This window comes from Plectropomus leopardus, chromosome 12 (assembly GCF_008729295.1).
Source record: "Plectropomus leopardus isolate mb chromosome 12, YSFRI_Pleo_2.0, whole genome shotgun sequence".
Taxonomy (NCBI): Eukaryota; Metazoa; Chordata; class Actinopteri; order Perciformes; family Serranidae; genus Plectropomus; species Plectropomus leopardus.
The window spans coordinates 26,281,234-26,294,895 of NC_056474.1; the positions used below are offsets into that span (position 1 = coordinate 26,281,234).

The 13,662-nt window shown below is 38.8% G+C and overlaps 3 protein-coding genes across 4 annotated transcripts; 1 reads left to right on the forward strand and 2 right to left on the reverse strand.

Moving 5' to 3' along the window:
* Positions 1–2,534: 2,534 nt before the first annotated feature.
* LOC121951997 (zona pellucida sperm-binding protein 3-like) lies at positions 2,535–4,560 on the reverse strand. Its single transcript, XM_042498501.1, has 10 exons — positions 4,457–4,560; positions 4,188–4,354; positions 4,013–4,116; positions 3,841–3,929; positions 3,577–3,757; positions 3,381–3,486; positions 3,192–3,277; positions 2,906–2,997; positions 2,756–2,832; positions 2,535–2,674 (listed from the first exon to the last, which is right to left on the reverse strand). The coding sequence occupies exons 1-9, from the start codon at positions 4,521–4,523 to the stop codon at positions 2,768–2,770; spliced, it is 957 nt and encodes a 318-aa protein (XP_042354435.1). The 5' UTR covers positions 4,524–4,560; the 3' UTR covers positions 2,535–2,674; positions 2,756–2,767.
* Positions 4,561–5,849: 1,289 nt separating this feature from the next.
* Positions 5,850–9,573, reverse strand: zp3f.2 (zona pellucida glycoprotein 3f, tandem duplicate 2). Of its 2 annotated transcripts, none has more exons than XM_042498500.1 (10): positions 9,463–9,573; positions 9,190–9,374; positions 9,012–9,115; positions 8,842–8,933; positions 7,737–7,917; positions 7,551–7,656; positions 7,383–7,471; positions 6,334–6,425; positions 6,092–6,206; positions 5,850–6,009 (listed from the first exon to the last, which is right to left on the reverse strand). In XM_042498500.1, exons 1-10 carry the CDS (start codon positions 9,527–9,529, stop codon positions 5,997–5,999), a joined length of 1,044 nt encoding a protein of 347 aa, XP_042354434.1. In that variant the 5' UTR covers positions 9,530–9,573; the 3' UTR covers positions 5,850–5,996. The 2 variants fall into 2 exon arrangements, with proteins under 2 accessions (XP_042354434.1, XP_042354433.1); XM_042498499.1 differs by having other exon boundaries at positions 5,850–6,026.
* A 543-nt stretch (positions 9,574–10,116) lies between these two features.
* On the forward strand, positions 10,117–12,586 carry nedd8l (NEDD8 ubiquitin like modifier, like). The gene is made up of 4 exons (XM_042497339.1): positions 10,117–10,392; positions 11,816–11,863; positions 11,953–12,035; positions 12,141–12,586. The coding sequence occupies exons 1-4, from the start codon at positions 10,375–10,377 to the stop codon at positions 12,262–12,264; spliced, it is 273 nt and encodes a 90-aa protein (XP_042353273.1). The 5' UTR covers positions 10,117–10,374; the 3' UTR covers positions 12,265–12,586.
* The last annotated feature ends 1,076 nt before the right edge of the window (positions 12,587–13,662 follow it).

Below are 13,662 nucleotides of genomic sequence, written 5' to 3' on the forward strand. Positions count from 1 at the left end.
TTTTTGATCCTGTGGGTTTCCTCCTGTGCAAACACAAAAATACAATACACACATGTGATTATGGAACATCAAATATTAAGTTATATTAACATAAGTATGTGGACAGCCCTGGTCACACACTTTTGTGTGCTTTTAGTACTAGTGTGGACTTCCTGTTTTAGTCCTTTCCCTGTTTCAACATGACAATAACCCCCTGCACAAAGACAGGTCTATCAAGAAATGGTTTTCCCAGTCTTGTGTGAAGAACCTGACCTCATCTCTATACAACACCTTTAGGACGATGTGGAACAACAGCTGCAAGGCAGGCCTTTTTACCTGACATCTGTCCACTGCACCACAAAACACTCTCGAGGATGAGTGGGAGCAAATCACTGCAGCCAGATTAAAAATCTTGTGAAAAAGTGTGTCCATTGAGTGTAGACTTCTGGCAACATATTAATACCCAGGGATGTGTGTCAGGTGTCCAAATACTTCTGGCCATGTAGTTTGCCGGTATGTAAAACAGTGTTAATATTAAGCTTTTCTATGACATGGAGCTGCACAATACTGTTTTTACTGGACAAGTAATAAGATGTAAAGTCATCACACCAATATAGCTCAACCATTTTAGCTTTGGATAGTTCTGCAATACGAGTGCTGAAGGGATGGCGCTTTTTTTGTATGCCAACTGTAGTTAACTTTTAAAGATAGCTCTCCCTGCTTTCCTTGTCGAAGAGCCAGGGGATTTTCCCATTAAATTTTGGATTGTTGCAAAAAATAAACCCTGCGGCAAGAGTTTCTGATACTTACGAGTGTTGCTCAACGAGACAATCTTCACAAATTAACACCACCTGTATGATTTTTGAAACGTAAACGCAATTGCCATAATTTAAGCGCTAACGTTTGGCTATCAATGAACTACACTACGGTCACGTGACTTAACGTCAACGCTTCAACAAGGCAGTAAAGCCGTGCTCGGCGTGATGACGTTCTGTAGTCCCATTAAACCGCTTGTTAACAACCGCCTTTAAAACCACTTTAAAGCTTCAAAATGTATTACATATTTCAAAAGTCTCTTATTTATTCTAATTCAGGCATCTAATAGAAGCCCATCCATTGACTGCAACACAAGGGAACAATTTCCATGTTTGAGAACTGGCATCCCCCCCGACACACAACTCACGCACGCACAGACATAGACAAACACACACACACATACACACACACACACACACACACACTACTCTAAAGTGAGGACAAAGTTGGGCCACTCATGGCTACCAAATCGTTTGCTAGCTAACATTAGCTAGTTAATGTAGCTTGTATCGTTGAATTTTTTTTTTTTTTTTTTTTGACTGGCTGACAAACTGAATGTATGAAACTGACTCAAGACTTTCATTACTTTGAAGAGACGATATCTACTGTCATTTTCGTTTTCTTGCCAACATTACCTGTCGTCCTGCTCAGAATTAGTCGAAGTTTTATCTTTGAAGAGAAGTTATTTCACTTAGCTCAGAAGTCCCGCCTCTGCGCAAATAGCTGATCTCGTTCTCTGTTCTGATTGGTCGAGCCCCCCAGTCTGTTAAAAGCAAAATATAAATTCGCCAGTAGGTCTGCTGCTGCATTAAGGGCAAACTGTTAGCAGCATAAAAACTGGCGTTTTATTTGAGGGAATTGTGTAAAAAAAAAAAAAAAAAAAATTGTATTAGTGGAGTTAGAGTGATTCAGGCTATGTAAACGTTTGAACCTTTTATGTTTATATATTATTTCATATTGAATGTGGCAGAAAACAGGTATGCAATTTAAAAGTTACTCCTTGAATGCTTCTTATGCTGGTCATCTAAACATGCTACCAAAACACCTGTTACATCTCACCATGCCCTGCACATTTTGTCTCCAGTGTTGAGATAGACACCCTTCAGCTTAATGATTAAGCTTATGCTCTTTAGTCAACTACTAGTATTTGTGCTGGTGTGGATGGGGGTGATAGGTGGATTGCAAACTCAGGATCAGCTAGAAATTTAAGGTGAGCAAAAGCGATGTTAAACATGGACAATGGATGCAACATTAAAAAGGGGTCAGTTTGGTGAAGTGCATTAAGGCAAGCTATTGCTAATCATTGTCCATGTAATTTTGGTAAAAGAAACCCATTTATCCCTTTAAAAAAAGTGTTCAGTTAAACCTTTTGGAAGAATAAAAAAAAATGAGGATCAATTAATTTAATTTTGTGGTATACAGTGCCATGCACAGTTTCCCCTGACTACAATTAAGGATGTTATCATTAGCCCCTCACACAAATGAGTGAAACCAAGTATCCACATCTTGGGAATAAATTCTTTGTCAGCATGTTCAGATATACATTTGGGTTACATAAAATAAATTGCACTGTTAAGCCCTTCTTGTGTATGAAGTTGCTGACAAGATATGTGCTTCTCAGCAGTTTTACCCAGGAATAAGATCAGTTTTTGATATAAAGATCTTGAATAGTGCACAACGCATCTTAGTTAGGGTCACAGCAAACTCAAAAGTAGTCAAATTGAGAGCGTCCCAAGTTAGACGGTTTGATACATCTTTAATGGCCACATTACAACCTGAAATACAAAGAGACAGGCACTAAGCTTTAAGAAAGCGTATGAAACCAATAATAAAAACCCAGTTCAAATTAAAGGAACCAGTTCGCAACATGGATCCATTCCTGTTGGGAGAACAAAAAAAAAAGTTTAAATAGCTGTTGAGGTTAAATATATATTGCAATGTAAAATGTAAACATGCTCACCTTGAGGATATTTCAGGAATTTACATCAGTGATAGTTAGTGGCCCAAGAACTGCTTTTTGTGCAATTCCATGCTTCCCTGTATGGAAAAAAAAACAAACATTTAGGACGGTACAATGAGACAGGTTTACTATCAGTGGCTGTGCAAATACCTGATGCTATGCTCCTTATCTTCCTGGACTTGCAGGTGGAGTCACAGCAGTCACAAAAATTGCTGTATGCAGAGTTGTCCAGAAGTTCCCAGCTGAGTTCATGAAGATTAGATGGAAAGCAAGAAGAGTGTCAGTAAATTCAGTTGTTACGGATAAAGAATTCAAATGAATCCATAAACAAACAAGCAAGTGCTTAAACTGGATTCTGTTTGCAGCATCTGAAGACTGAGCCAACGCTGAATAACAGACCTTATGCAAAAATAAAGGGACAATAAAAAGGTTTTACCCATGATCTTTGAAATATTGGCAGGCCTTCTTGGTGTTGTCAAGACCATTGGGATCCCAAGCCACAAGTTTGCAGTGGATGAACACCTATTGAGTTTTGAATTGAAGTCGAACAGCATAAAAGTCTCCACAATACATACTTTGCATCTTAAAATGAACATGCACAATTTATAGAATGAGGCAGGTTTACCTCTTCTCCAAGGGCAAACCTAAAGGCCTGAAGGGATAGTTTGATCTCGGATGATTTTTGCCTTGGTTCAAATTTCGAGCGTGATATCTTGCTGTCCACGAGGCATCTGTGTGAATAAAGAGCATTTGTCACTTCCCAGTGTGTGAGTTAATATGGTTTAGTGATTCAGTGCTTATTGCCAGTGTAACAAGAATACCCCTTATTGGTGATTATCGGGTATATGCTGCTTTCAGGCTGCAGCTCGGGTGTGGAAGCAGCAACACATTCCTCAAGCAGCAGCAGTAAGGGCTGATGGGTCTTCTGCGCCACACTAGCCATGATAGGGATGAAGGAGCCCAGGGGAAAGCTAGTAGATTCAGCCGGGCCTGAGAAGTCATCTGTAGCAGTAAATAGAGATGAGTCACGGTTACAAGAGTCGCTGAGAGCTGCCATTTCCAGTGAGGTCATGTTGTACACCCACCATTCATTAGTCCAATGTGGAACACTAGATCTCCATGACCGTATGTATTAAACACTGGGTCATAAATCAGATAGGGCCAGTCTTTGGGCCTGCACAAAACAAAGCAGACTGAGTAACTATAGAATATATGGTTAACTTAGTTTTACTTGATTAATGTTGAAGTAGTACCCACCTTTCATACGCACAGACAACGGGGTGAGTGAAGGCGAGAATGTGAGAATCAGGAGAGGAAGTGTAGGTCAGATCATTTGTGTATATTAGCTGATCCCCAGTAACCTATATGAGAGATATATAATCTGTAGAAAATGTGATGGACTTACAGATACAGGTTAATATTTGCTACTCACCATCCTCCTGAAGTTACAATTATTGAAATCCACACTGAAAACAGCCTCCCTGGCTGTGAGGCTGGTGGGAAAACAGTTACCCAGACGAAAGAGCGACGGATCAGCCTGAGGTCTGCTCTCTGTCCACACCACCGTCACAAAATCTGGCCTACAGTCCACTTTCATGTCTGTGAGGGATACAAGACAAAAACCTCAGAGGTTCTACTCAAACACTTTGAGTTAAAAATGATAAATTGACACTAAAAGTCCTGCATTTTTGACAACATTACCTGCATATACCGACACGGCAGCTGCCAGGCTCAAAAGCAGTGCACCTTGCCAAAAGAAAGCCATCATGACTGAATTTTTGCTGCTGACACCGTGGGTGCTTTTATTACTTGTGGCTGAAGAGACATTAATCAGGAAAATCTCTTTCACCTGCTGTGTGTCTACAGTCTCAGGTGCAGCAGTCATCGGATGAACTACAGCTGGGAGAGCAACTTATTCACACATTAGACCCATTTCCTCTCGATGTGGTGTAGCTTTGACAGCAGTATGTTAACCCTGTAACACCTGGATCTTCATGAATTGTCTATTGCAGCATTAAGATGCCTTAAATTGTTTTAATTTCTTGCAAAAACACAGGAAAAGCATTATGAGCAGCATTGCAAGAAATATCCCCAAAACTGGAAAAAAAAAAGTAAAAAAAAGTAAAAGGTGACCAGGAAATGTGTAGAATGAGGAAAAAATGTCCAGAAAACTAATTGTTTTAATTTTATATTAAACATTTAACATTTCTTGTTAAGTTTCTCATTGACCTGCCATGTTTTTCTAAAAAAAAAAAAAACCAAATAGATAATATGTTTTGTGGAATACATATACATTCAACTGTGAAAAAACGATGCAGCCCTGGACGAACAGGCAAAAATAGTTGGATGGATGAATTTTAAGTTGTTGCCTTAAGCAGTTACATCAGTGTGAAGTTGCTGTTATCAGTCACCTTTTTACCATGCAAACACTTAGGTCTCTGTCTCTCTTGATTTTATTATTATGGCCAGAGAGTAAAAAAAACTTTGCTGTATTCAGCTGCTGACAATAACAGCCAAAATCTCTTTATTAAAAGAAATTACATTGACTGGCAATATCTATACCAAGTTAATGACATGTTTTAAATCTGATACCCACAGGATCGTTGGCAATGCTTCCTCAGTGTGTAATATCAGAATTTATGTCATGATTTGCAGCTAGAGATAAAACTGGAGGCATGCAGCAGAAGAAAAATGGCTGTGACCCAATTCAGGGGCTACATCCTCTAAATCACGTGGCCCGCATAAAAGATGGGTCTAAAGACCTAAAGGCCACATTTTAATTAATGGTAAAATGTATTGTCTAGCCTCACAAATAATTCAGGAGCTTCTTTTAATGTAAAGTCAAATTTTTAGGTTTATTGTGTGTCAGTTGCCTTGAAACTGTCTATAAATGGTAAATTTCTGCAATAAACTGGGAGAAGTTATGAGTTTACAGGCTGTGACCTTTTACCACATGGACACGCTCACATTAAGACATGTGTGACTGGGACTTTAAGGTCTTGACACTTGTATTTTATTATCAGTCCCTGGAGTTGTGATGACTGTGTGAAAATGCAGCTAAGAAAAATGCAATGAGAGTAAAATCTTAGGAGTCTCAGGAGTTTACACCAGGTTTATTGGTACAGAGAGTTCAGGATGGATTCATCTGCAAACACTAACTCAATCATGTAAAGGGGATATCTTGAGGAGGCTGAGGACATCTTCTTCCGGCCCCCTCTGCTTTGCATGATCATCGACTCTATCATCTGGGCTTCCTGTTGAGATAATGTTACTTCACGTCATTTGTTTAGCAGAACTTGCAGTATAAAGACAAAGACCTTTATTGCTCATAGTTACCCATCAGAATTGGCTGCAGTGACAGACACCACTGATGCATTGTGGGTCTCTGAGTCAGCTGGATCCCTTATGATCAGGGGGCCCAACACAGAGTTGTGACTAAAGCTGTGGGTTTCTGACAAGGAAAAAAAAAAAGATCATGACTTAATGGTGGAAAAGGCAGAATCTTAACAAAAAGAAACAACAACAAAAACAACAACAACAAAAAAAAAAAAACGCCCAAGTTGGCAGAAAAGTGATACCAGATTCAATTCCTCTTTTGGAGCGTAACTTGCAGGTTGAATCGCAGCAGCTGCAGACGGAGCTCTGAAAAGGGTCATCGAGCAGTTCCCACCTGAGACAGGAGCGATCATAGATCATAGTTATATCAGTATGGCGTTGACTTTATAGACACAAAAAAAACCCAACAAAAGCAGACCTTGTTGTTAGCAGTTTAATGTAGGAACTATTGTCTTTCTACTGAACTACACCTGCCAGCCATCGAAGGAAGCATGCATCTACAGCTAGCTCAAATAGCACCGCTGAGCTAGATAACATTACAGCTCAGACAGGACAACGCCATTAATGTTTACATTTAAACGAGCGAGCCTCTCGTCTGTGGGTTGATGCACGCTTCCTTCTGTGGTGATTCGGTTGGCGTATAAGCTTGCTAAAAGAAAATAGTTCCTATAAAACTGTTCACAACAAGGCGTGTGGATTATCTTGATAGCTGGGTCATGATTTCTGGCAAGAAATTTTTTTTTTGCCTTTTGAGCAACACAAGCTGCCTTCCATCTAGTTCCAATAATAGTGAGAGAAGGCAGACATCTCGACAGCTGATATCTCCAACGCTCAGCAGCTCACACAAAAACAATTTAGACTGAAAAATAGGGCTACAGGTAAGAGGAAAAATGTATTTTTGATTTTGGGGTGAACTGTCCCTTTAGACATGTCATGTCAAGCTTGACTACGGTCTCTTTTGTGGAAACACTGAGCAAGTAATAGTAGCCAAAGCTGTCAGATACATGTGGTGGAGTTAAATATTTCCTACTAAAGTTTTATATAAGCACTTTGACAATTTAAATTAAGAAATGGTTTAATATTTCAAGAGATACCCTTTTTTAATTTCGTACAGTTGTTTTTTTTTGGTTTTTTTTTATGTTAATCTAAAATAAGCCAACACATCCTTGCTCAAACTGCATTACACCAAGCGCACATGACATCAGTGGTATCGATCTTCTCAAAATCCCAACTTGAAAGCCAATAATCCGATTTTCCAATATGTCTGATTGTTCCCATAATGCAGTATTACCTCCTGTTTTCCTTGACGTAGTGGCAGGCTTTTTTGCTTTCGTCAAGAGCTTCAGGATCCCATGCAACGAGTTTACAATGAATGTACACCTGAGGAGCACAGAAAAATACATTTAAAATGAGTCAGGAACCAAATGCTCAGTATTACAATCACCATTTACTCTCTCACCTCCTCTCCGAGTCCAACCTTGAAGGACTGCAGGTAAAGGATGAGAGCAGACGAGTGGTACCGAGGGAGGAACACAGAGTTTGCCGTCATGCTCTCTAAAAGACACCTGAGAAAATTTAAACTTAGATCAACAATAAGACTTTGGAAAACAGTCATTAGAGAGACGAATCATAGTGTGAACCCTACCCCTTATTGCTAATGATGGGGTAAACCTGGCTGCCAGTCTGCAGCTCTGGTGAAGTGGATGCCACACATTCCTCCATGAGCAGCAGCAAAGGTTGATGGGAGTTCTGCTCCACTGCCGCCCATATTGGCATGAAGGAGCCCAGGGGGATGACATTTGTCTTTGCTATACCTGTTAGCTGATCTGTAGGGGAAAGTAAAAGGCTTGCTGTAAGTATTTCCAGGGTTCCCACACATTTAGACAAACAGCAAACTTTTCCATGACTTTTCAGGAACATTGAGTTTGTTTTTTTTTGGCCCGGCATTTTTTTTAACATAAAGATTCAAAGTCCGTGCTCATGGACCATTGGAAATTTGAAAATCCATCAATAATTTCTGTTTTTACAGTTTCTTGTAGTGATAAATGTGTCATTTTGGTTTAAATGAAATAAATTTTAAAAAACATGCATTCCAAACCCCCATTTTCTTTCAAAAAATAAAAAAGCTATTTTTAAAGTTTCTACAAAAACATCAAAGATTAAAGAAAAAAAAAACACTACATAAAAAAGGCAGTTTTTTCTAAAGAACACATGCCTTCCAAACATTTTCTTTAAAGACAATAATTTTTTTTAAAGTTTTCTATAAAAAAATTAAATAAATAATTAAAACAACAACAACAACAACAAAACCATGCCTCACAAACCTAAACGCAAATTCTGTTTTGTTGATATAAATAAGATGTAAAATAAAAAATAAATGCAGCCATTTAATGCTGCATTTCCATCACCCAAGCCAAAAGTGCTTAAAATTTTTTAACATGCCTATTGGGCATACGTGAAGGGAGTGACAACACGGGCAGAAAATTAAGAAAAATTAGTGATGAACAAATAAACAGAACATCCAAATAATGTTGCAAGTTGACGTGAGCTTTGTTACGTTGTCAGCTACAGAAAATAAATCCACCACTATGTTACATTACTGTCATTTAACAACACTTTTCCATATATTTTTCCAAAACTTTCAAAAGGTTCTTACTAGTTCCATGACTTTTCCAGGTTTTCCATGACCGTGGGAACCCTGTATTTCAGTATTGCCATGTTGTAGCTTATTCGGTTGTGAGAGAACTCACCATCGAGGAGTGCCATGTGAAACACCAGCCCGCCTCGGCCTTCAGAGACACCTGACCCAGGGTTCAGGAAAGGGGGAACCCAGCCTTCAGGTCTGAAATATAATGGGAGTGTTTTCTCATCACGCATTACAGCTTGAAACTAGAAATTTAATTCAAAAGGAGTCTCCTACCTTTTATAAACACACTCAATGGGATACACAAAGGCAGCAGGTTTTGACTTTTGCTGCGGCCTGTAAGTCAGCTCATTTTGATAGAGGAGACGTTTTCCTTTCATCTGTGGAAAAACAGCTTATCAAAGACACTAAAGAGCCTGACAGGGATTTCAGTTAAATATAGAGTTTACGTTACCAGTCTTTTAAATTTGCAGTCAGCAAACCGGTAGTTGAACTGTGCCTCCCCCTCCCCGCTGGGCAGGACGTTCAACCGAGATGGCATGCAGCTCCCGAGAAAGAGACGAGCTGCATGTGGCACCAACTCCGCATTGATCCTCCATTTGATACTTATTGAGTCTTTCCCACAGTCTACTTTGATCTCTGCAAACGAAATCTCATGATTTCAGTTTCTGTTCATGAAAAACTTTTTTTTTGATTACATAACACATTCATGCACACAAAAATATACCTGCATTAGCAACAGTTGTTGCAAAAAGAGCCAAGATTGTCACACTAAGGTAGAGATGAGTCACCATGTCTGAATGATCCAGAGCACATTGGAGGTGACACAATTAGTAGACTTCCTGCCAAATTAGCTGAGTGATTACCATCTGTGTGAGGCCACATTTAGTCGGTGTCTACTTAAGTTTGGGTGTTTTTCTTCCTCACAATTTCTCATATAATGCAGGGTGTTCATTTTGTCAATATCTACCAGAAGAGGTGGAATGAAACTAATAGGCCTACGTTCAGTCAAGTATCAAACTTAAGCACAATTTCAGTTAATTTGTGCTTTTATTTTACTTTCCACCTCTACTTAAATTCTACATTCTAAAACAAATCTTAATCTTTAATCTACCGCATTTATTTAATAGATAGTTTCTTGATATATTTACACTCTACAGTGCCTATAACATGATGAGTTTGTAAATAATAGGTCAAATTTGCTCCTTGACCAACTACATCATTAAAATACTTACATGTTGCTGCATTAGTAGTAATCCAATAACTTAATGGTAGCCAACTATGAAAGTGTACTTTTATTTTGCTAATAGTCTTATTTTCATAATTTAACTATAGTATAATTTCACTGGTAGCCTAATTATGCATTTTTTCAAAGGAATATTGCAACATTTTTCTAAAGTATGTGAATATTTCCATGTGATAGTTGCAGTGAGTTTAGAGACAACCGATTTGTTTTTGATGGCAGCGGAACCACTGTTCTGTGCGACTGAGAGTCATCGTGTCCGGAGCGTTTAGCTGTGTACACAGGAAGTAAATTCAAGTCATCCAGACAAGTAGGTTATAATTCGCCAGTATATTAAGTGTTTTGATCAGGAAACGGTTCATATCAGTTGGAATTGTAGTATATAATTAATTCAAGATGCTGATCAAAGTTAAGGTAAGTCCACCGATTAATCCACGGTCAGTCTTTTCCGCCGGCTCGTAGCTGCTTTAGCCCGCTAACATCACTGACCGGTGCGCTAATTTATTTTTGGGCCGGGGGGCTGTAAGTTATTATAAACCAACTCACATGTAACTTATTTAGGAGAAATCCGATTGAAATATTTACCTGCTTGTTGGTACAGTGTTGAACTGAGCTACCAAGAAGCGACCAACACGCTGCTCGTTGGCTAATGCTCGCTGTTCAGTAGCTGTGTGATTTGATAGCTTGCTAACCTAAATGCAGCCACAGCAGGTTAGCCAAAATCCTGCACCGGTGTTATATCAAAATGTGCGACCCTTCAGATTCGGTGACGCTTAAGGAGATGGTGGGTCGGTGCCCCACCGGCCACCAGTTTCTGATATCACAAGGACTGGAACGATTAATCTTTTAACCTAATCGAATAGTCGATCGACCAAAAAAAAAATAAAGGATCGGCTATTTTGGGGTGATTAATAAACAAAGTGCAACACAGTTTCCGGGTCCAGCTTCTCCACTGACGAGATTTGCAGCTGTTTTCTGCTTTATATTCTTGTTAAGTCAATGTCTTTCTTGTTTGCTGTTTGCTATTTTTACATTTTTTAAATGCTTTATCAATTATTAAGTAGTGGTGGGGAAAAACGATACAGCATAGTATCACGATACTCTACGTGGCGATATTCTGTTGATAAAAGGACACCAAGTGTCTTTTTCTTTTAATTATATAAATTATTGATATTATAAATGCAAATTAAACTTTTGGTAACCGACTAGAACAATAAAGTCAGTTGCCTTTTTAGTTCACTAGATACATAAAGCTGTCATAAATATGACTGAATTGAGATAAATAGATGAAAAACTTTATCTCATTAGATAAAACAGATCCTGACAAAAGTTTTTCTTTGGAGACCGTTAAAAAGGCAAAAAAATTGCAATATGAGTGTGATACTGAAAACTTTAAAAATCACTAATATTCTATTGTGACTCAAGTATCATGATAATATTGTATTTTGTGGGGCCTCTGGTGATTCCCACTCCTACTATTGGTATATATTAGAAAAAATACTGGCTTGACTAATCAATAATGATTATATGTATTTGTGGCAGCCCTCGCTATCACAGTTATCCACAGCTAAATGGCAATCTTTTTGTGATCAGCTGTCAAAATACAATATGTGGCACATGTTGAGAACATTTGCAGTGGAAATATACAGCAGATGGTAACAAAATCTGAAGAACTGAGTCAAACATGGGCGAACACTGATAAGAAGTGACAGGTCTTTTTTTTCTGAGACTTCTGCCTTGTGTTGATTGAAAAGATGCGTTGCAGACTTGATGTGTGATTTTTTTTTTTAGAAACTGAAGCTGGTGTTGATGTGATCATGTTAACATTATGTTTCAGACTCTCACTGGAAAAGAAATAGAGATCGACATTGAGCCCACAGACAAGGTGAGATAACACAAGCACACAAACATGTATATTGTTAACTCAAGGCATCACATCATGTGTAAATATATCATTTTTTTGTGCAAATGAAGGTGGAGCGAATTAAAGAGAGGGTGGAAGAGAAGGAAGGGATCCCCCCGCAGCAACAGAGACTCATCTACAGTGGAAAACAAATGTGAGTTTCCACATCATGAACATGCTCTGTAGTAGCTGCGAGATGCTTTTATTTCTCCACCAATCTTCCCTTAACCATCTCTCTCCTGCGTTTTTTTGCTCTCAGGAATGATGAGAAAACAGCTGCAGATTACAAGATCCAGGGAGGCTCAGTGCTCCACCTTGTGTTGGCGCTAAGAGGCGGCTCGACGCTCCACCGGCCCTGCATACACCTCTCCTCCTTGTCATGAGTCGCTGTCGTCATGGGGCCAGCTGAGTGCCAACGCTTTAGGTGTCCGTCACCGTCTAACCATGTTTCAGCACAGAGATCTGAATTCCCACGCTCCCGGGCCAGCGCAAACAACAATGAAAAAATCAATAAACAACAACAAAAAAAAGAGAGAGAGAGAGAGAGAGAGAAAAAGGACGTTCTAATTCCTTTGTAGATGTTTTTTTTTGTAAACCCACATTGGCTTTTTTGAGTTTGACCAGTTGATGCAGGCACCCATGCAGTACAAAAGACAGTTTGAAAACACTGTGGTCTTTTTGCTTGTGAATAAATGCTGAAGTAGATTTAAGCGTCGTCTTCTCATACACACACACACACACACACTGAGCACAAACACTAAGAAAAGTTGGTGCTGCTGAGGATTCTGAAAACTGATTTTTATTAGAAAATGACATGAAACAGAATTTGACAGAATACTCATCCTGGTCTTTTTACAGTTTAGTTAAAGTAGTGATCTGAAACAGTCTGGTAAAGATTGCACTGAAATCCATTTAGAGCACCATTGCTGACATCCAGTATCCAGAGTGTTTTTTTAATGGAGGTCTATGATGATGAGATGAGTCATCAAATTGCTGAGGTGATACACTGGCTTCATGTTAAGATGTATTTTACAGCGCACTGCTTTGTCCTTTTACAACAAAGGGTCGTATTAGAGATTTTCAAAGACTTCAAACTCTTCTAATTGTGCTTATATACTTAAATTCTAAAATATACATCTTGCAGAGAGTATCATGCCCATTCTTCTTGTCTCACTATACAGTCTTCAGAAAATAAAATAACTCTGGAGCCTCTGTAAACAATACAAGGGGATACTGGTCAGAAAAAGCATGCTTGAGTGGGAATGATAAAAACATATTAATGTGACTACGCCACTTACATTTAAAAACCAATTCTTGGCCTCCAAAACCGACTATAATTGCATTTTTTGTACATGACAAATCCTCAGTGCTTGAGGGGATGAAAGGCACAGGAGAATTAATTAGGAGGAGGATACTCTGAGATGAATGAGGCATGAAAAATATGCAACTCGTAAGGCTGCATTTAAAATCCGACACCCTCCAACTTCAAATTCATGTCCTTGTGTTTCCCAGTGAAATCAAGTGTTCTGGATTAGAGCATTTTATAATAGTAGTAGTGGATCATTAGTGTTCATCTGCTTTTTTCAACCAAAGTGAAGATGAAATAAAGGCAAACATTAAAGAAAGGAAATATGTTATGTGAGGATAATTGATCTAGTGGCGCATACTGACTGACAGGAGTCACATGACAGTACGTGTTCATGGAGCGAAACAACTACAATCAGCTTTAGTTGCTTTAGAAAAAAAAAAAATTTTTGTCACCACAAATACCCCAGACACTG